Source organism: Triticum aestivum, chromosome 6B, assembly GCF_018294505.1.
Source record: "Triticum aestivum cultivar Chinese Spring chromosome 6B, IWGSC CS RefSeq v2.1, whole genome shotgun sequence".
NCBI classification, from domain to species: domain Eukaryota; kingdom Viridiplantae; phylum Streptophyta; class Magnoliopsida; order Poales; family Poaceae; genus Triticum; species Triticum aestivum.
Window position 1 is genome coordinate 715663988 of NC_057810.1, and position 23832 is coordinate 715687819.

The following is a 23832-nucleotide window of genomic DNA, read 5'->3' on the forward strand; positions in this document are numbered from 1 at the left end:
CGGAGCCTTTGCTGGATCGGAGGGCCGGAGATCGTCATCGAGCTGAACGTGTGCTGAACTCGGAGGCCCCATACGTACGGTGCTTGGATCGGTCGGATCGTGAAGACGTACAACTACATCAACCGCGTTGTGCTAACGCTTCCGCTTACGGTCTACGAGGGTACGTGGACGAACACTCTCCCCTCTCGTTGCTATATCATCAACATGATCTTGCGTGTGCGTAGGAAAATTTTGAAATTACTACGTTCCCCAACAGTGGTATCAGAGCCTAGGTTCTATGCGTTGATGTTATATGCACGAGTAGAACACAAGTGAGTTGTGGGCGATATAAGTCATACTGCTTACCAGCATGTCATACTTTGGTTCAGCGGCATTGTGAGATGAAGCGGCCCGGACCGACATTACGCGTACGCTTACGCGAAACTGGTTTCACCGCTACGAGCACTCGTTGCTTAAAGGTGACCGGCGGGTGTCTGTCTCTCTCACTTTAGTTGAACCGAGTGTGGCTACGCCCGGTCCTTGCGAAGGTTAAAACAGCACCAACTTGACAAACTATCGTTGTGGTTTTGATGCGTAGGTACGAACGGTTCTTGCTAAGCCCGTAGCAGCCACGTAAAATTTGCAACAACAAAGTAGAGGACGTCTAACTTGTTTTTGCAGGGCATGTTGTGATGTGATATGGTCAAGACGTGATGCTATATTTTATTGTATGAGATGATCATGTTTTGTAACCGAAGTTATCGGCAACTGGCAGGAGCCATATGGTTGTCGCTTTATTGTATGAAATGCAAACGCCCTGTAATTGTTTTACTTTATCACTAAGCGGTAGCGATAGTCGTAGAAGCAATAGATGGCATAACGACAACGATGCTACGATGGAGATCAAGGTGTCGCGCCGGTGACGATGGTGATCACGATGGTGCTTCGAAGATGGAGATCACAAGCACAAGATGATGATGGCCATATCATATCACTTATATTGATTGCATGTGATGTTTATCCTTTATGCATCTTATCTTGCTTTAATTGACGGTAGCATTTTAAGATGATCTCTCACTTAATAATCAAGAAGTGTTCTCCCTGAGTATGCATCGTTGCGAAAGTTCTTCGTGCTGAGACACCACATGATGATCGGGTGTGATAGGCTCTACGTTCAAATACAACGGGTGCAAAACAGTTGCACACGCGGAATACTCAGGTCATACTCTACGAGCCTAGCATATACAGATATGGCCTCGGAACACGGAGACCGAAAGGTCGAACATGAATCATATAGTAGATATGATCAACATAGTGATGTTCACCATTGGAACTACTCCATCTCACGTGATGATCGGACATGGTTTAGTTGATTTGGATCACGTGATCACTTAGATGACTAGAGAGATGTCTGTCTAAGTGGGAGTTCTTAAGTAATATGATTAATTGAACTTAAATTTATCATGAACTTAGTCCTGGTAGTATTTTGCAAATTATGTTGTAGATCAATAGCTTGCATTGTTGCTTTCATATGTTGATATGTTCCTAGAGAAAATTGTCTTGAAAGATGTTAGTAGCAATGATGCGGATTGGATCCGTGATCTGAGGTTTATCCTCATTGCTGCACAGAAGAATTATGTCCTTGATGCACCGCTAGGTGACAGACCTATTGTAGGAGCAAATACAGACGTTATGAACGTTTGGCTAGCTCAATATGATGACTACTTGATAGTTTTGTTCACCATGCTTAACGGCTTAGAATCGGGACTTCAAAGACGTTTTGAACGTCATGGACCATATGAGATGTTCCAGGAATTGAAGTTAATATTTTAAGCAAATACCCGAGTTGAGAGATATGAAGTCTCCAACAAGTTCTATGGCTAAAAGATGGAGGAGAATCGCTCAACTAGTGAGCATGTGCTCAGATTGTCTAGGTAGTACAATCGCTTGAATCAAGTGGGAGTTAATCTTCCAGATAAGATAGTGATTGACAGAATTCTCTAGTCACCATCACCAAGTTAGTAGAACTTTGTGATGAACTATAGTATGCTAGGGATGACGAAAACGATTCCCGAGCTCTTCGTGATGTTGAAATCGACGAAGGTAGAAATCAAGAAAGAGCATCAAGTGTTGATGATTGACAAGAACACTAGTTTCAAGAAAAGGGCAAAGGGAAAGAAAGGGAACTTCAAGTAGAATGACAAGCTAGTTGTCAGTCCCGCGAAGAAGCCCAAAGCTGGACCAAAGCCTGAAACTGAGTGATTATACTGCAAAGGAAATGGTCACTAGAAGCGGAAATGCCTTGAATATTTGGTGGATAAGAAGGGTGGAAAAGTGAACAAGGGTATATTTGATATACATGTTATTGATGTGTACCTTACTAGTGTTTATAGTAACCCCTGAGTATTTGATACTTGTTCGGTTGCTAAGATTAGTAACTCGAAACAGGAGTTACAGAATAAACAGAAACTAGTTGAGGGTGATGTGACGATGTGTGTTGGAAGTGGTTCCAAGATTGATATTATCATCATCGCACACTCCCTATACTTTCGGGATTAGTGTTGAACCTAAACAAATGTTATTTGGTGTTTTGTGTTGAGCATGAATATGATTTGATCATGTTTATTGCAATACGGTTATTCATTTAAAGTTAGAGAATAATTGTTGTTCTGTTTACATGAATAAGACCTTCGATGGTCATACACCCAATGAACATAGTTTGTTGGATCTCGATTGTAGTGATACACATATTCATAATATTGATGCCAAAGATGAAAAGTTAATAATGATAGTGCAACTTATTTGTGGCACTGCCATTTGGGTCATATCGGTGTAAAGCGCATGAAGAAACTCCATAAAGATGGATTTTCGGAATCACTTGGTTATGAATCATTTGATGCTTGCGAACCGTGCCTTTTGGGCAAGATGACTAAAAACTCCGTTCTCCGAAACAATGGAACAAGCTACTGACTTATTGGAAATAATACATACCGATGTATGCGATCCAATGAGTGTTGATGCTCGTGGCAAGTATCATTATTTTCTGACCTTCACAAAATGATTTGAGCAGATATGGGTATATCGACTTGATGAAACATAAGTCTGAAATAATTGAAAGGTTCAAAGAATTTCAGAGTGAAGTGGAAAAATCATCGTAACAAGAAAATAAAGTTTCTACGATCTGATCGCGGAGATGAATATTTGAGTTACGAGTTTGGTCTTCAGTTAAAACAATGTGGAATAGTTTCACAGCTCACGCCACCTGGAACACCACAATGTTATGGTGTGTCTGAACATCGTAACCGCACTTTATTGGATATGGTGCGATCTATGATATCTCTTATCGGTTTTACCACTATCGTTTTGGGGTTGTGCATTAGATACAGCTGCATTCACGATTAAAAGGGCACTATCTAAATCCGTTGAGATGACACCGTATGAACTATGGTTTAGCAGTAAACCTAAGCTGTCATTTCTTAAAGTTTGGAGTTGCGATGCTTATATGAAAAAGGTTTTCAACCTTATAAGCTCAAACCCAAATCGGAGAAGTGCGTCTTCATAGAATACCCAAAGGTAACTATTGGGTACACCTTCTATCACAGATCCAAAGGCAAGTTATTTCGTTGCTAAGATGGATCCTTTCTAGAGAAAAAGTTTTCTCTCGAAAGAAGTGAGTGGGAGGAAAGTAGAACTTGATGAGGTAATAGTACCTTCTTCCTTATTGGAAAGTAGTTCATCACATAAATCAGTTATAGTGATTCCTACACCAATTAGTGAGGAAGTTAATGATGATGATCATGAAACTTCAGATCAAGTTGCTACCAAACCTCGTTGGTCTTCCAGAGTAAGATCCGCACCAGAGTTGTACGGTAATCATGTTCTGGAAGTCATGTTACTAGACCATGATGAACCTACGAACTATGAGGAAGCGATGATGAGCCCAGATTCCGCGAAATGGCATGAGGCCATAAAATCTGAGATATGATCCATGTATGAGAACAAAGTATGGACTTTGATTGACTTGCTCAATGATCAGCAAGCCATGTTAAATAAATGGATCTTCAAGAGGAAGACGGACATTGATAGTAGTGTTACTATCTACTAAGCTCGACTTGTTGCGAAAGGTTTTCGACAAGTTCAAGGTGTTGAATACGATGAGATTTTCTCACTCGTATCGATGCTTAAGTCTGTCTGAATCATGTTAGCAATTGCCACATTTTATGAAATCTGGCAAATGGATGTCAAAATTGCATTCCTTAATGGATTTATTAAAGAAGAGTTGTATATGATGCAACCAGAAAGTTTTTGTCAATCCTAAAGATGCTAACAAAGTGTGGAAGCTCCAGCGATCCATCTATGGACTGGTGCAAGCATCTCGGAGTTGGAATATACGCTTTGATGAGTTGGTCAAAGCATATGGTTTTATACAGACTTTTGAAGAAACCTGTATTTACAATAAAGTGAGTGGGAGCACTACAGCATTTCTGATAAGTATATGTGAATGACATATTGTTGATCAGAAATAATGTATAATTATTCTGCAAAGCATAAAGGAGTGCTTGAATAAGAGTTTTTCAAAGCAAGACCTCGGTGAAGCTGCTTACACATTGAGCATCAAGATCTATATAGATAGATCAAGACGCTTGATAAGATTTTTCAATGAGTACATACCTTGATAAATTTTTGAAATAGTTCAAAATGGAACAGTCAAAGAAGGAGTTCTTGCCTGTGTTACAAGGTGTGAAGTTGAGTAAGACTCAAGACCCGACCATTGCAGAAAATAGAAAGAGAATGAAAAGTCATTCCGTATGCCTCAGTCATAGGTTCTATAAAGTATGCTATGTTGTGTACTAGACCTATTGTATACCTTGCTCTGAGTTTGGCAAAGGAATACAATTTTGATCTAAGAGTAGATCACTAGACAGCGGTCAAGAATATCCTTAGTGAGGACTAAGGAGATGTTTCTCGATTATGGAGGTGATAAAAGAGTTCGTTGTAAAAGTTACAATGATGCAAGCTTTTACACCAATCTAGATGACTCTAAGTCTCAATCTGGATACATGTTGAAAGTGGGAGCAATTAGCTAGAGTAGCTCCATGCAGAATATTGTGGACATAGAATATTTGCAAAATACATACGGCTCTGAATATGACAGACCCGTTGACTAAGCTTCTCTCACGAGCAAAACATGATCATACCTTAGTACTCTTTTGGGTGTTAATCACATAGCGATGTGAACTAGATCATTGACTCTAGTAAACCCTTTGGATGTTGATCACATGATGATGTGAACTATGGGTATTAATCACATGCAGATGTGAATATTGGTGTTAAATCACATAGCAACGTGAACTAGATTATTGACTCTAGTGCAAGTGGGAGACTGAAGGAAATATGCCCTAGAGGCAATAATAAAGTTATTATTTATTTCCTTATTTCATGATAAATGTTTATTATTCATGCTAGAATTGTATTAACCGGAAATATGATACATGTGTGAATACATAGACAAACATACAGTCACTAGTATGCCTCTACTTAACTAGCTCATTAATCAAAGATGGTTATGTTTCCTAACCATAGACATGTGTTGTCATTTGATTAATGGGATCACATCATTAGGAGAATGTTGTGATTGACTTGACCCATTCCGCTAGCTTAGCACTTGATCGTTTAGTATGTTGCTATTGCTTTCTTCATGACTTATACAAGTTCATGTAACTATGAGAATTATGCAACTCCCGTTTACCGGAGGAACACTTTGGGTACTACCAAACGTCACAACGTAACTGGGTGATTATAAAGGAGTACTACAGGTGTCTCCGAAGTTACATGTTGAGTTGGCGTATTTCGAGATTAGGTTTTGTCACTCCGATTGTCGGAGAGGTATCTCTGGGCCCACTCGGTAATACTCATCACTTAAGCCTTGCAAGCATTATAACTAATAAGTTAGTTATGAGATGACGTATTACAGAACGAGTAAAGAGACTTGCCGGTAACGAGATTGAACTAGGTATTGGATACCGACGAACAAATCTCGGGCAAGTAACATACCGATGACAAAGGAAACAACGTATGTTGTTATGCGGTTTGACCGATAAAGATCTTCGTAGAATATGTAGGAACCAATATGGGCATTCAGGTCCCGCTATTGGTTATTGACCGAGAATGGTTTTAGGTCATGTCTACATAATTCTCGAACCCGTAGGGTCCGCACGCTTAACGTTTCGATGATAGTTTTATTATGAGTTTATAAGTTTTGATGTACCGAAGTTTGTTCGGAGTCCCGGATGTGATCACGGACATGACGAGGAATCTCGGAATGGTCGAGACATAAAGATTGATATATTGGAAGCCTATGTTTGGACATCGGAATGGTTTCGGGTGAAATCGGCATTTTACCGGAGTACCGGGAGGTTACCGGAACCCCCCGAGGGGTTGATGGGCCTACTTGGGCCACGAGGGAGAAGAGGGAAGGAGCCAGGAGGGGGCCGCGCGCCCCTCCCCCTCCTAGTCCGAATAGGACAAGGGAAGGGGGCGGCGCCCCCCCTTTCCTTCCGCTCTTCCTCCTCTTTCCCCCCCTTCTCCTACTCCTACTTGGAAAGAGGGAGTCCTACTCCCGGTGGGAGTAGGACTCCCCCCCTTGGCGCGCCCTCTAGGCCGGCCGCCTCCTCCCCTTGGCTCCTTTATATACGGGGGCGGGGGGCACCCCAAAGACACACAAGTTGATCTACGGATCGTTCCTTAGCCGTGTGCGGTGCCCCCTTCCACCATATTCCATCTCGGTCATATCATCGCGGAGTTTAGGTGAAGCCCTGCGCCGGTAGAACATCATCATCGTCACCACGCCGTCGTGCTGACGGAACTCATCTCCGGAGCCTTTGCTGGATCGGAGGGCCGGAGATCGTCATCGAGCTGAACGTGTGCTGAACTCGGAGGCCCCGTACGTTCGGTGCTTGGATCAGTCGGATCGTGAAGACGTACGACTACATCAACCGCGTTGTGCTAACGCTTCCGCTTACGGTCTACGAGGGTACGTGGACGAACACTCTCCCCTCTAGTTGCTATATCATCAACATGATCTTGCGTGTGCGTAGGAAAATTTTGAAATTACTACGTTCCCCAACAGCAGCGTGCCGCGGCCAACCGCGGCAGCCTAGGGCCACCAGCCTCCTGAGCCGTTCGGCCGTACCCAGCGCCCGGGGTAGCGCCACCACGGCCAGCCCCGAGCGGCAGTCCATCACCGTCACGACCACCACCAGTCGGCAAAGCATCCCAGCCCGGCAAAGCCACCCCGCCTCGCCCGCCTCCCGCTGGCGGCACCTGCCCACCGCGTCCCGCGCCCCCCGGGGCGCCGGACTTGGCAGGGGGCGGACCTCGACCTGCCATGACACGGAGGGGAGGAATCCTCCTAGCTCGCCCCGCACCACGTTCGCTGAAGCTCGATCTGCGCAGAGCTCGAATAACACTAGATCATCTCGAACGAAACCCCTCAGAAGGCCCATCGATCGTGCATGGGGGTGTAGGAAACGAACCGGACGTACGTGCATGGTTAAACTGGGCCTCATACCCAGGCAAAACCGGCCGACACACAATCGGGCCCGGCTCACTCAAAACCGGCCCAACCCCAGGGGCACCGAGCCCGCGGCCCAGGAGTGCGTTCAAACGCCTCTCCCGCATCTGTGCGATCCCGATCGCCCCCCCCCCCCCCCCCCGCGCCGGCGACAACGCCATGGCCGCCGCCAGCCGCCGGGACTCACCACCAGAATGGACTGCATTTTTCTTCCTCTAAACTTTAGTCCAAGATTCCGGCCGGATCAGATCGAAAAGAGTTAGGTTTGAAAGACTAACCTTCGGAAGGGGTCCCTTCCATGGCCTGACAGTCGTCGCCGCCGTTCTCCTGTGCACGACCCGCCGCACCATCTCCTTCCTCTCGCCCGCGTGAAGCCCAACCCTCGCCGGATCATCCACCGGCAAGATCCTGTCCACCGTTGAGGCCACCTCATCCTCATCATATCCCGCATGAAAAAACTCACAAAAAAGATCTGATGGAGTCGGCGTAGGTGGAGAAGCCGCCGGATCGTCACCGTCTCCGTCCGCCTCCTCCTCATCGGATCCGGCTAACGCCCAAAACCGGCCGCCAACCCGCGGACGACCCACCGCCCCCGAGAGCACACGGGCCCGGTGATCGCCGGACGGCGCCCCGCGTCGCCCCCCGCGTCGCCCATCATGGAAGGATGGATCGGTGCTTTGTCAGGCTAGTGTGTACTGACCTCAGTTACAATAAGTTTTCTTTCTTCTTTTTTTTAGATGGAGGTGAGTGTTTTTTTTCTTTGAGATTGAGATGATGCCACATGTATTTTTTAAATGGAAATGAGCACGCAACATGCCACGTGACACTTGCTGGTTATCTGTGTGAGCAAGATTCCTTTTTTAAGATGAAGGCGAGGGATTTTTTTTAGGTAAAGATAAGAACCAATGTATTTGTTTTGAGATGAAAACGAATGCACAGAAATTTGTTAACATATATTACAAAATATTCAGTACGTATTCAAAAATTGTTCAACACATATATTCGTATTTTTCAAAAAAGATCGTCATAAATTAAAAATGTTTATCGCATAATACAAAAAAGTTCATCGTGTGTTATTGAGATGTTCATCGGATTAAAAAACAATTCAATGTGTACTTTTCAAAATGTTCAAAATAAAACCAACCAAAACCGATCCGATATAGTAAACCGGATGCTACAGTTTGGACCGCTACAGTGAAACCCATAGGCTTCAAAATAGGGGGTCTCAATCTTCTGCTTCCAACCAAATCATGCTGAGCCTATAGGCCATCTGCGGCCTAGAGTTTGGGCCCCCACGCCGCCTCGGGCCAGTCCACACGGGTAACTCGTTGTCTCAAACTTAAACCCTCGGGGCCCTCAAAAAAAAACTTAAACCCTCGGGGAGTCGGGACCCTAACTTAAACCCTGTTCGGCCTGAGCCGATAGTCTCCCGTCCCCCCTCGATCTCACCCCTCCGCGCCGCCACCTCCACCCGATCCTATCCGGCGCCGGCGGCGATGGAGGACCTGACATCCCTCGTCAACAAGCTGCAGCTGGCCAGCACCACCCTCGCCGACAACGGCGTGGGGAGCGCCCTCCCGACCGACTGGGACGAGCTGCCCTTCATCGCCTTCGTGGGAGCCCAGGTGCGTGCCCGTAGAACCACGCGATTTTCTTGTGCAGACGCCGTTTGGCAGTGGCACCAGGGAGCCGTAGAAATTGATAGAATACGAGCAGACCTTAGAGTGCATCACAGTCGTATTCCTCCACTTGGGGCAGTAAATAAGTAGCATTACAAGTGGGACAGAAAGAGAGAGAGGATTACACGTTCAAAAAGAGTACCGGTGATTAAAAGTGCATGCATTGCATCCTTATAATGCACCAGGCGCCCTGTACACGTACTGCATGCATTGCATGCATGGATAAGCAAAGGCTAGGTCTAGCTAGCAATTAGGGAGGCGGTGCGGAAGCGGCTGCCTGGTGAGGGGATTCCGATGCCCCGGCAGTTGAAGCAGCCGTGGGAGAGGGAGGGGGAGGTGGAGCACCGCCGTAAGGGGCAATGGCCGGGGAGAGACCGGAGTGGGTTGTGGGCGAAGTCAGGCATGGGCGCGGGCTGAGGAACATGGGCTGATGGGCAAAGGGGAAGATGTACTCGTCAAAGACTACGTAACGGGAGAGGAGGACCCGATTCCTGAGAGGGTCGAGACAGTGATATCCTTTAGGGAGACGCAGGGAAGATATCGAGGAGCGAACTTGTTGGGGGTGGTGGCGGCTGTGTTAGGAGAACATAGGCACCCAAACACTCGTAGGGGATTGTACGAGGGTGATTTAGCGTAGAGTATGGGTGGGCATAAAAACCGAGGAACTGAAATCTGAACCGAAACCGAAAAAATTAACCGAATTTTCGGTTATATAAATGACTGCATCGAAATTCGGTTGGCACGGCCAAAAACCGAATTTAATTCGGCCTGTATCGGTTTCTGGGCTCCAAAACCGAACACAACATTTTAATCGATTTAGCCCAGCAGGCCCACTGTGGCGCTATCTGACCCTCAGCCCACCATCTTAGCCTGCCCTAATAGGCCCTTTTATCCTGCCGAGTAGCAAGTCTAAGTCTCCAAACATGTCGTTGCATGTAGAGCACAAACAACACACGACCTCGCTAGTGCCGCTGCCGCTAGACATGGTGCGCAACCGAAGGTACGTCGGATTTGAGCATAAGGGGAAACGTCCAGTGGTATTTTGTATGGTTATCTATGTTCTATGATCAAAAGATAGTACTTCTAGCCCAAGATACTCGAAATGGGAGCAGTCCAAAGATCACAATGCATTATTTCAAAGGCACTAGGGGTGGAACTAGTTGAAGAGGAAAAGGGTAAACGAACATGCTTGCTGAGTTGACATGCACGGCAAAGGCTATCACAAACTACGTTTTTATTACATTGAGGGAATCCTTTATTAGAAAAAGTCACGAGAACCGGATGGCCAAGACAGCGGTGCCACAGATCGGTGAGCCGAGAGACAGTGGCAGCGAAGGCGACAGAGTGAGCTTCTGGTGGGGCAGCGGGGAATATGGGATAGAGCTCCCCGTCACTGTTGCATCGGAGCAGAGCTGCCTTGGTGATGTAATCCTTCATAGTCAAACCAAAAGGATGAAATTCCATCAAACCAATGTTATCAGTAGTAAAGCGACGGCAACAGATTTTTGATGATTTGAGGTGTGACTAGGACGTTTTGGAGATAGAGAGGACGATTGGGATTTGGGAATGACACTAAATCAACGTGACTAACAGACATACTATGACCATTACCAACGAGTACCGGAGGATAATTTGATGTCAAGGTTACCTGTGAGAGCATACCTAGACCCAAGGCCAAGTGGGTGGAGGCGCCCGAGTCGGCAATCTAGCCGCTGCTTGTGTTTTGGAGCGAGAGGTTGTGTAGGGCCGCCATCAAGCCAGCGGGATCAATGCGTCTAGAGCAGGCGGCGCCGATAGGTACTGCTCTATGGATGCGGTGGAGGCGCTGGCGGTAAACGGGCAGCTGCGGCCCCCCGTGCTTGTGCAGCTGCTGCGGCGGAGGTCCGGGGAAGAATGTCAGTGAATAGAGGCTGTATGCCAGCCCCCAGTACTAAAACGGTGAGTCGGTGGCGAAGGCTTGGGGCGGGTGTGATTCGAAGAGCCCGGTCTAGGCAAGTGGACGAGGCGGTGGAGGGAGGGCGACGGGGTAGGCGTGCACATAGCCTGTGCATGGACTACAGGAGGCCCTCTGGTAGCCACCATTGTTTGGTGAAGCATCGCGCTTGTTGTGGCCTTGGTTGGGCGAGGGAGTGCCGGGGTTGCAGCTGCCCGACCCAGCGCCGGACTGCCAGTTGTTGTGGCCACCAGAAGGACCACCAGAGATGCGCCGAGAGCAGAAGGCGACCATGAGCGGCGAGAGCGGTGTGGTTGCCTGCAGCAATATCACCTTCGGGGGTCATCTCGTCCCAGAGAAACATACTTACAACGACATAGAGCGGGAACGGTGTGACAGCCTTCTCAATGATCTTGGTAGTCATCCCATGGGGATCGCAGTTGATACCGCGAGGGATCTGGATTACCATCTCGTCGTCGTCCACCGGCTTGTCCATGTTGCGCAGCCTGTCGCCAACCGACTTGAGGCGGGCGCTGAAACTGGAGACAGAGGAGTTGCCTTGACGGACGGCGTAAAGCTCTTCGTCTTCAGGTGGAATTGTCACGAGCTCTTTTTGTTGAGGAAGAGCGCCTCGAGCGACAATCACAGCCAGTACGCAGTGCCCCCCTGGTCCTAGACGAAGGCGACGAGATCCGTGCTCATGGTTCCGTAAAACCATTTCTTCATGGCCTTGTTGATGATCTTCCATGACGGGTCGTCGCGGTAATCGTCGAAATCAGGGGAGACATGGTTAGCGACGTCATATTGATCCATGGTCTCCTGAGACCACGCCAAACGGAGTAGTTGGTGCCCTTCATGTCGAGCACAACAGGCAGATGGTTGCGGATGTTGGCCCCTTCAACGTGCGTGGCATGGCCATGTGCCAGGTTCGGGAAGAAGCTGGGGACTAGTGGGGCAGATTGGATAGGAGAGGCGCAGTGGCGACCGGCAGAGAGAGGAGGTTGCTGGGAGATTTGGAGTAGTAGGAGGAGAGCTGGCCACCGGCGCCGTGGCCGCGCCTGGCCGGCGTCTCTGTGGACATAGCGGAAGCCAGAGAGTTGGATCGATAATCTGATACTATGATAGAATATGAGCAGAACTAAGAATGAATCAGTCATATTCCTCCACTTAGGGCAGTAAATAATAGATGAATACACGTTCAAAAAGAGTACCTGGGATCCTTTTTTTTTGAATTTTCAGGGGGGGGGGGAGATTTCCCCACCTGAATTGTATTCATTTGCCTATAAGACTTTGCAGCCTGTCGCAGGATAGGTTCAAGTGAACCGAAATTACAGGGGGCACAGAGAAGAAGAGAGAAGCAAAAAAAACACACGCCACAACACACATACATGGGGTACAGGGAGGAAGACACAACAAAGAGCACCATAGGATGGAGGCGAACGACATCGGCCAGCCAAGACCAAACCACGACACTGCACCGTCGACGCAATCGAAAGGCTCCGCGCATCCGAGACTGCACAACGCCGTGACACCACCTGTGTCACGAGGCACATTCGAAGGGACACGCGGATCCGAGACGACGCCACGGCACCTGTGTGTCACCAGCGTAGTCGAAGAGCATCGCCAAGCAGACCACACCACAACACTGCACCGTCGACGCAATCGAAAGGCTCCACACAACCGAGACTGCACAACGCCACGACACCACCTGTGTCGGGGGTACATTTGAAAGGTCGCACGAGGCCGAGACGACGCCACGGCACCAATGTGCCACTGGCGTAGCTGCAGGGCACCGCCTAGCAGAGACGTACCAAGAGAGCACTCAACCACGACACACACCACCGTCGACCCCAGACTGGCCGCACCACCACCACCGACCAGCAACCTCAAACCAGCCAAGCACCACCCCAACCCTCAGGCAAGCAGCATTGAGCAGCGTCTCCGAAGACAGGCGCCACCAAGGTGGTAACGACGTCGAGGACACCGCCGCTGTCCGATCCAGGAGCTGGATCTAAGGCTTTCACCCGGAGAACAAACAGAGTGAGCGAGGAACCAGGGCATCGTACGACGACACCTCCAAGGAGGGATCCGACACAACAGTGCGTCGCTGCCGCCGGTGCCGACAGAGGCCGACACAGAGCTTTCGCCCATACCCATCATCCTCGCCACCCTTCTGCTGAGCCGCGGCACTGAGACCGGATCCACCACCGCACAGGGGCAAAACCTTGAGAGGCGACAGAGACCAAGCGCCCGCCAGTCGAACCACCAGACCGCCGAATCAGCAGGAGGTGAAACTGAGCAAGGCAGCGACGGGGGGTGCAAAAGATCCCACGGCGGTCGAGCGCAGAGGAGAAAACCTTGCCGCCCCCGACCTCGATCTGGCCGGGAAGAGAGGAAGTGACAAGCCAGCGGCCTGGCCCCGCGCCCCACGCCGCCCGTGCGGACGCAGACGGCGCGACCAGGACATCGACGCAAGGGACCGAAGCCCCCGACGTCACAGCCGCCCGCCGGCCCAGATCCAGCGCGCCGGCCAGATCCGCAGCAGAGGGAAACGCGCGCGCGCCACCCCCAGGCGCCGGCGAGCAGGTCTCGCGACACCTCGACGCCACCCTGCTCCCCACGCGCGCCCCGCGCCCCACGGCTTCGAGCACGGCAGAGCTCGCCACCAAGACGACCGCGGCCACCCGGCCACCCGGCCACCACGCGTCCGCCGCGGGATCTCCCCGAGCCACCTTCGGAGGCAGGGGGCCGCCGCCACCGCGGCAAGGCCAGCGGCAGCGGCGGAGGAGAGGAGGCGTAGAAGAGGGGGCCGCCGGCGACTTGGCGAGGTTCCCCCCGAGTCGCCCGAGCGGAGCAACGCGGGGTCTCTCTCTTTCCCTGATGTACCTCCCTCAGAAATTAAAAAGTCTATACGCGTACCCCGTACCTGGGATCCTTGATCTAAGGAGGCGCCTGGGACACGTACTGCATGCATTGCATGGATAAGCAAAGACTAGGTCTAGCTAGCAATTAGGGAGGCGGTGCAACTGATTTCTAACAGAAATATATCCCCTCTCGGTAGCATCTGTGGGCCGTAGAAATTCCCCCCCTAACTCCTCTGATTATTTGATAGGGTTCCGGCAAGTCATCAGTGCTTGAGGCTATTGTTGGAAAGGATTTCCTACCCAGGGGTTCAGGTATTTTCATGAACTCGTACAGTTTGGTGTTATCTGTATCTATTTTCAATTGACACATTGTCTTTTTATTTGATTTGTTTTCAGGCATTGCCACCCGTCGCCCTTTGATTGTGCATCTATTTAAAACTGAAGAAGGAACCGAATATGCAAAGTTCTTGCATCAACCCGACAAAACATACGCAGATTTTGGTATTGATGTTATGCTTATATCATCATAGTATTGAACTATGATGGCACAACTTCCTGTTGTGCTTATTATTTTGCAATTGTTGCAGCTGAAGTCAGTGCGGAGATAGCTGATGAAACTGACCGAGAAACCGGCTCTCCCTATGGAATATCATCTGTCCCCATTCGTTTAAGCATATTTTCCCCAAATGGTAACCTATTCAGATCCTGTACTGTTGGATTGTTGCTCTATCAAATATCAAAACAGCCACGTTCCCAATTTTTGAATTTTTAAAAAAAAAAATTGTTGCTTGCTGACCTGTTCACTTTATTCTTGCAGTTGTGAATCTGACTCTAATTGATCTTCCTGGGCTTACTAAAATTGCTGTTGGTATGTGAACTTGTGTCTTTTGAGGTTCAATTTGTTCATTGTTTAATTTCCTATCGGCTTTATGCTTATCAGACGACGGGTCAGACATTATAGTTCAGGAAATCGAAAACATGGTTCGAGCATTCATCGAAAAGGTATTTTGCTGTAGCCTATGATGCACATTAATATTTATTATGTCATGCACTATGTAAAAGCAAGTGTGTGGATATGCTGCCGTTCAAAATTCATTGGCAGAGGGTGCGTACATTTGTAATAATCAACGTAGGTGCTCTCATGGTAACTTGTTCAGCATTTTGGTATGTGTTTTTTTTTCAGCCCAATTGTATCATTCTCGCCATTTCTTCAGCCGACCAGGATCTTTCAAATTCTGAAATAGTCAATATTTCACGGGAAGTTGACCCAAAAGGTATGACTGTGTTGTTGCTGTCATTGGGCGTGCTTCTGGGGTGCTCAAGAAGAAATTGCGCATATGAAGCATATTATCATTTCATTTGTGATAGCAAGTTGAGTAACAAAACATTTGATTAATGTGATGCCGATGATGAGTATGTACCACCTTTTGTTGATTCAGGTGAAAGAACCCTTGGTGTACTCACCAAAATTGATCTGATGGAGAACCGAGCAAGTGTTGTTAATGTAAGTGAGAATTTTTTGCGTATTTACGCTATTTTCCTTACTGTTATGTCGTAATCAGATTGTTAACCATCATATATTTGTACGAACCAGATCCTCTCATTGAGTTTAGTTGTGTAGATACTGGAAGGAAGATCTTGCCGGTTCCACTTTCCATGGGTTGGTGTTGTCAACCGATCCCAGAAAGACATTAACATCAACATGGACATAATTTCTGCCAGGTGTAGAGAGCGTGACTATTTTGGTAACACACCAGAATACAAGCATCTCGCTCATAGAACGGGATCCGAACATTTGATCAGAAGTTTGGGAAAGGTATGCCCCTTTCTTCATTTAAGATAGAAGTTAACATAATCTGGATCTTGGTGTTGACCATGATCTACTTGGTCCGGCAAATTTTTCTGTGTAAATAGTCTTACCTTTGGAATTCTTGGCAGGCACTGGCAGTTTTAGATTGTATATTCTCATGTTTTTGACTAGTTTAGTCCCACGTCAAGAGTTCAATAAACATCAGGTGTCAGTCATTGTGTTGTCAAGTGTTTTATCAGAATTGGCAAGAGCTTAAGCTAGTCATCGTGCCATTCTATTTAATCTGTATTTGAAGCACTGGCCGTGTCTGATATATCGGATCAAAATTTTCCTTTTATAATAGCCTTTTTATCTTTGGAGTTCCTAGCAGGCACTAGCAGTTTTAGATTGTGTCCGCTATTTAATTTATTTGGCTTGTTTAGTGCCACCTCATGAGTTCAATAAACATCTGAAGTAACCTATTGTGTTTTTTAAGTTCTTTGTCAAAGTTTTGAATCGGTACCATTGTGCCATTCTGTGAAGTACTGATTCATTTGCATCTGCTAAACTGGCCACATGTTCTTTGAACAATCTGCCTTCGATGTCTTCTGTTTACATTGTATTTGCTAGAACAAAGGTGTTACTCTCGAGGTTTCATTTTTTGGCTTGTTGTGGCACTTGACACGTACGACCTGTTTTATCTGTTGAGCTTTTTTGATGTTCAAGCATTTGTACCCTATTTCCCAGAGTGTATTAGTACAAGATCATATGCTTAGACTACTTCGTATGTTCTGGTTCATCTTTGAGGTCTGCAAGACGTTTATTTGTAGCCATACATTTGTTCGCAATCAATCAAGATCTAGACGCTAGGATCTACTTGTGCCGGCAAATTTCCCTGTCACAGACATACCTTCGGACAGGCACTTGCAGTGTTTTGTTTTATCTTCCATTTTAATTTTAATCAAATTCACTAGTTCAGTGCCACATTCTGTGTTAGCGGGTTGAGCCATTGTGTTGTCGTAGTATGCTTTTTTTCCCTGGGCGAGTTGTCGTAGTATATTGAAGTTCTAAATCTGTTGCCATTCTTTGTATGAATATTCATTTGCCTCTTTGCTAACATGTTGTTTGATTTTCTTTGCTATCATTATGTGATCTTTGGATTTGCTAGATGAACTATTTTTTCCATTGTGTTTCCTATAGTATGGTTGTTAATTCTTGCGGGATCATCCGTCATTTTTTTGTGACACCTGCGTAGGATTTGCTGAGCTAAGTTTGATGTTCAAAAGCAAGCATATGCTGCAATTGGTGGTGTGTTATAATGATTTAATCTTTCACTTCTTTTTGCTGTATATGCAGCATTTGGAATCTTATATTAAAACAAGAGTAGGTGGTTATCTGTTCACTAAAAGCTCCATCAAATCTACAGGTGATTTCCTCCTTTTTCTTCTTCTTATTTCCTTCACAGCTAATGGGTACATTACATGCACCATTATTTCCAAATATGATTTCTGGTTTTGCATTTGGTTATGTATTAGTGCAAAAATAGTTAGCATAGTAATGGAGCGAAAGTCTTGGGTCGGAGTAAAAAAATTGAGTCACCCTTTCAAATTAATTATATTTAAGTCATCAGTTTGAAGTTTACTAACCTCCTACAGATCACTAATACTAGATTAACTAGCATGCCATGGTAATTGTCCTGCTAGACTCGATTAACTAGTCCATAACTATTCATACAACTAATTCAGTTGTTTGGGGCATGTGGTCACACACCTTTGTACCGGTAGCAGGTGCTATAAGGCCTATCTTCTGCACCGGTGCTAGCTGACCTGGTACTCGATTTTGAGTTTAGAACAATTCGTCTAGTTTTTAGAACAGAAGATTTCGTTGCCTATATGTGTAAATTACGGGAGCACATTTTCTAGGTTCCTCCTCTTGTAGCCACTTCGAGCAAACTCAAGATTTATGTTCACCTTAGTTATCCACTTCTGGAATATTCACAGAGTCAGCTCGCCTGCTATTAAGACACAAAAAATATCCCATATTTGGTATTCTTTTCCCGGTATTTATCAGCATGGGGGTATTTGGGGTTTATTATTGTGGTACTGCATGTCCAGTTGGTGCAGGTTGCTCTACTTCTGTGGGGATATTGTGGTTTATTGTGGCACCGTGTTTCTAGTTGGTGCAGGTTGATCTACTTCTGTAGGACTCGAGGACGGATATAGCATGCTCTTTCTGATTGCATTGAGTTGTAGATGTCATGGCCTATGTTTAATGTGATCAATGCCTGGGCTCACTTTCAATGACTGTAACATTACCGAAAAAGGCTTTCATCCCGCTTTATGTATAAAGCAAAATGACTATAGCGTTAGCAAAGTTAAGGTGATGCACGGCCTCATCATGTAACTCCCTGTCAATTCCATGATATCAACCAATGCTGAACCATTTTGCTTCTAATTTTGACTGGGATGTTCGCACTTGTATCATTCTTCGATACTTTGTCTGCTGTCCATGTTAATCTGGGTTATGTGCATTTGGGAAGGTGATGAGGGTCCATAATGAACAAGGTTCTGTCTGGACATGTGGTGCACAAAAGTGTTAGCTAGGGTCTGGCCTAGGGCCACAACATTTGTAAAATCAAGTGGCAGAGGGTGCATACATTTTTAATAACCGATTTAGGTGCTCTTATGGTAATTTGTTCAGCAGTTCACATGGTTTGGGGTATATTATGTTTAGATTGTTTGGGGTTATAGATGGTAAAGCTCCAGTGCATGCAGTTGTATTTGTAAATGTACTGCTCATTTCCCTGTTATGTAATCTTCACAGGCTTCATGGGACCACACCTAGTTTTTTTGATTCAATGCCGTTGAAATGGTTCAGGTTGGATGACTACTGTGGTGAATGGCGTAATTGGTAGTTAGATTTTCCGTTTCAAAAAATAATACTTGCGTGGTATGCATATGTTTTGTTTGATCATAAAAGTTAGGAAGCTTGCTTTATCTGTGTTGAGAATATCTGACTCTTTGAGACATTGTCCCAGTTGATTAATTAGTTATGTATGTTTATGATCGTTGTGCTGCAGCCAGGGGGGATGGGGGGAGGGGGAGCAACAAAAAATACTAGGAATTTCTTATGTTTTGCAGATATAAAAAACAAGCTATACTGATTGTCTTTCTATTATCCAAGTTGATTAATCATTTGTCACTGATTATCTTCTTCTCTTATGCAGTGATAAAGAAAAGCATGCTGCAAAGCTATACGCTCAGAGCCTATGGTACATTTCCCACGTACCACGTGCGTACGGAAGGCGAGCCACATGACATGTACTTTGAATGCACAGTGCACGTGCAAGGCCACAAGTTCGTTTCAGCAACGCGTCACCGCCGTCGCAAAGATGCGGAGGAGGATGCTTCGGATGTTGCCTACACAGCATTGATGGGAAATGAGACGCTAGAGACTTTACTTGGGTTGCTTAACAAGGTAAGCATTATCACGATCTTCTTTTGTGATTTAAAGGCAAGTGACACACATGCTTTAATTGCAACAAAGCATCATCATCTTATGTGTGTAAATCTATATTCAGACTTAGAGCTGAAAATCATATTTTATGCATGTCCAACATATGCAAATCCTTATTATAATTCAATAGTTGCAAACTTTGATGGTATGCATAAGATTTGCTTGTCAGACCTATTTGATTAATGGCAAAATTCATTTTCGATATTAGTGTCTAATCTATGTAGTGCATATAGTGAAGATGCATCTCCTCTAGCATTATGAGCTACTACCGTCACACATCATTGCGCATGGACATCCTAGAGCGCCTTGCTATGCTAAACATATCTATACTACATATCCAAACTACAACCTTCAATTTTCATCTAGCTTTGTTTCAAGTGTTGGCTGCATGTATTATTCTGTAAACAAGGTGTTTTCCTTTGCTGCCACAAATAAACATGCAGGACTAATCCACAACATTATTAGTCTTGGTTGAAGTTGTCTGGGGTGTACACATAATATCCTCATCGAAAGGTTCTTTCGCCTTTGTCATAATAAATTGTACATGCATGTTCCTAGAATCTCACCCATAGCTACATAGCATTTAAAAGCTCACTCTTACTCTTCTGTATAGGATACAATATGCAAGGTTGGACTTCTGCTACAATACACATGCAAGAAGAAGGTTGCAGACCCAGTGTATGCGTCCTCCAAGGTGGCTGCAGGGATCCAAAGGACACTCTGGCTTTCCACAGTTGTCTTGGAAGACAAGACTTATATTGGGGAGGTTGCAACTACTAAGCGTCTGTCAATTCAGAAAGCTGCTTCCGCAGCAACGTCCTCGATGCTTGAGGCCGGAGATGACGTGATGATCAAGTTGCTTCTTGCCAAGAGGCTCAAGACCGAGGTGCCCAGGAGAAAGAGAGACCGAGGTGCCCAGGAAGAAGATAGACTGTACTCCCTCCGGTCCTTTTTACTCCGTATATTAGATTTGTGTCAAGTCAAACTTTACAAAGTTTGACCAAATATATATTAGAAAATATGAACTTCTACAATACCAAATATATATTCCATGACACTACATTGCATAATGAATCTAAAAATGTTGATTTGATATTGTCAATGCCAATGTTTTTTTCCTTAAGTTTGATTGAAGTAGAGGTACTTTAACTTCAAACAAAATTTATATGCAGAGTAAAAAAGACCCGAGGGAGTAGTTTGTTGTCGGTAAAGGGCCCCCCAGCGGAAGAAGTAAGAGAGGAGGAGCTAGTGGGCGTCGACTACGGTGCGCCACATGCGCCTAGACTTGGCAAGGGGGCGGCATGGGAGGTGGCGGAGGATGTTGAGGAACACAGCGGAGGAGAAGCAGATGGCGTTGCTGTTGCCGTTGCTCACCTAATGCTGGCGGAGGATGCCGGACAGCAGGGGTGCGAGGAGAAGGCGCACATCTTGCGATCAAACGAAGGCGAGTAGCACATGATAGGTGTGGTCATAGGTCGAGTTGTGTAAATATTAACACTGGCGGCTGGTTGAATTTATTGTGCATATCGATCTGGTACGTGAGTTGGTTCCAAGTCCATGTCCAACACATGTTTTGGTTTTGTGTTTGTTGAAGCTTTTTTTTGCTGGGAGATAATTACACCTACAGTCCTTACTCGCCGGCATGTATCAACATGATCCTCAAACTCACGGAATGCTCTACTACGGTCCTCAAACACGAGAATACACTCGAATACGGTTCTGACTACGTCTCCTGCTACTCTCTGTAATACGTACAAATGTGTGTCCCGCATGTAAGCATATAAGAGAAAATTAACATTGTGCGGCACATATTTATCCTCCTGTCCTCCGGCGGCTCCTCTCCGCTGGCGACCTCGGTCGTCGGTGGTAAGGGGGGTCGCCGTATCCACACGTGTGGATCGTTTTTACTCTCTCGTAGTTTAGATTTTTAGGCTGTTCATCGTCTTTGTTTCGGCGGTGACGATGACAGCGCTGAATAAAGATTCTTCGGATCCTTCATTGACAAGGCCATTGGTCCTATGATTGGGGATGGATTTGGAAACCAGTCTGTTCAAGCAAGGATGGTGTGGTGGCGGCATCATCCTCGTGGTGGACCTGTGTCCTCGGGCTCCGCCGTTGCGACGGCGTTTGCTCCAGCGTCGGCGCGGAGCTTGGAAGGTAGTCCAGGAGCGGATGCAGATTGTGGTCTGCATCGACGACATCTGGAAGACGGAACATGTGCTGGGTTCGTGGTTCGTGGATGGCAGGTATGGTTTCCTTCCGCGATGTCTTAGTCGCGGTGGGGTGCCAGATCTGGAGTTCGATGGCGTGTCCGGGGTGTTGCCCCGGTCTGATTCGTTCAACGGTAAGGCCTTCACTTTTGGTGAGCCACCTTGGAGGTCCGCAAAGCTGCATATCAGCGATGGAGCCGCATCGAGCTCGGGTGAGGAGGTGATCCATCATTCTTTTCTTCGGTGGTGTTGTCGTGGTGCCGGAGGCAGGTGATGGGCGTTGGTGTCAAGCTCATAGATGCTCTCCTATCTTTTCAGTTTTGTCATGTCGGACCTTACGTGACTTGCACTTTAATCTCTATGTTATGAATGAGGCACGTATTATCATGTAAAAAAAATTAACATTGTGCGAGCCCGCATGTCAGCTTGTCGAACTTGAGACCTATTCACTAGGTCACAGCCAACCTAACCACTGATCCGGCCAATTCCTGATGTGAGGGGACACGGGAAACCAATTAGACAGCAACACCAGTTTGTACTTTGTACGTACGTCTGAAATGTTGAGCGAGAAACAAACTGAATTTTATTTGTTCAATGCTGGACACACAAACACATTTGCAATACTGTTAGTTGGAGAAATTAAGCAGAACTAAATACTGTTGTGGATTGTGATTGACTGATCGAAACCTACATACCAAGTGGCAATTTATTTTTCAGTGAGGAGGATAGAAGCGTTTGCCTTTTTTTTTTGAGGTATCACCAAGTTTTATTGCTCGAATTCCACACGGGGTGGGATACAAATAGGATCATGGGGGTTGACCAACCAAACATGTCGTCCCCGATCAAGAGAGTACGAAAACTTGGCTAACCTATCTGCATCAAAGTTTGCAGCTCTAATGTAAAGTTGAACATCAAAGCTCATTGCTAATCTCTCTAACAATATTACCATATGCTGCATTGCTCCCACTCTGAATATCTTTAACTATTACCTTCGAGTCCGAGGCAACAATGAAGCTATGCAGCATTAGATACAAAGCAAGAAATAGCGCCTCCCGACAAGCTATGGCTTCCAGCGTCGCAACATCGTTGATCCCGTGAATCACCAAGGACGAGCTGCCCAGATAATTCCCTTCTGCATCACGGCAAACAACGGCTGCAAGCACTGCAAGGATAGAAGCATTTGCTGTGCATACTAAAATATGGATGCCACCCTGGGCTCTGGAATTCAAAAGCATCCGAAAAGGCCATGCCTCAGCTTTCACGGGCTGCACTTGCTGATAATTCAAATCACGCAATGAGGAATACTTGCCACTTGTCCTCATGATCAAAAGTAACTATATGTAAGGGCTCGATCGGAAGTCAGCTGACTTCTCAAAGTGGCCAGCTTCTCTGGAAGCCAGCTTTGGCCAGCTTCTTCGAGGAGCCAACGCTGCGTTCGGCAACAGCGGCTGCTCCTCCAGCTCCCGTCTGCATGGGCTGGCAGCCCAGCTAGCAAGCATGAAGCCCATTTAGGTTTTTTTTTTGAGCTGCATTTAGGTTGTTTCTTCTATGGTAGAGCGAACGTATCGAGAGAAAGAAACATATCCCACGAACCGGTACGCAACCCCCAGGTCACTTGGCGGTGGCATATCAGGTAATTACAACCAACTCCGCCTCTTTACACTGCGATGGTAGTTCGCTCCAGGAAGCTGGATCCTTGGAGCTGTCGCGTTCGAACGGCTCCACGGGCTGAGGGGAAAGTTGTGACTACTCTCGGGTGTAGGTACACCCGAGTTTGCAAAACTTTGAAAAGTGTGATAAAACAAGGTCCAAAAAATCTGAAATCCTTGAGACAACAAGCTTCATCAAGTGTTTGAACTTTTTGCAAAGTTTCAGCTAAAAACAACATCCAAGGAGCTCTCACCAAAAAAAACAAAATCAATGCTCAAACAGTACGCAAACTTAGAACATTGATTTTGTTTTTTTTTTGCCGAGAGCTCCTCTTATGTTTTTTTTTTGCTGAATTCTTGCAAAAAGCTTGAACATTTGATGAAGTTTCATGTCCCCAAACTGCAGATTTTTTTGACATTGTTTGATCATGATTTTCTTTTTTTTCCAAACTCGGGTGTACCTACACCCGAGAGTAGAAAAGCTGGTCTCCGGGCTGAGCTGAAGAAGCTGGGAGCAGGAGACTATCCGAACGGGGCCTAAATAACCTCTAAAAATTTGCAAACACACAAAATGCAGAATAACAAAATAACTATATACGTTTAGCCAAATTTAAATTGTACTATCACAATAAGTAAACTA

General features: G+C 46.2%; 1 protein-coding gene across 1 annotated transcript; it reads left to right on the forward strand.

The window, feature by feature from the left end:
* Nucleotides 1-8954: 8954 nt before the first annotated feature.
* Nucleotides 8955-20785, forward strand: LOC123139741 (phragmoplastin DRP1A-like). Its single transcript, XM_044559467.1, has 13 exons — nucleotides 8955-9177; nucleotides 14277-14340; nucleotides 14425-14529; nucleotides 14616-14717; nucleotides 14846-14896; nucleotides 14969-15030; nucleotides 15212-15302; nucleotides 15468-15532; nucleotides 15650-15844; nucleotides 17174-17243; nucleotides 19044-19294; nucleotides 19947-20266; nucleotides 20506-20785. The coding sequence occupies exons 1-13, from the start codon at nucleotides 9049-9051 to the stop codon at nucleotides 20783-20785; spliced, it is 1785 nt and encodes a 594-aa protein (XP_044415402.1). The 5' UTR covers nucleotides 8955-9048.
* The last annotated feature ends 3047 nt before the right edge of the window (nucleotides 20786-23832 follow it).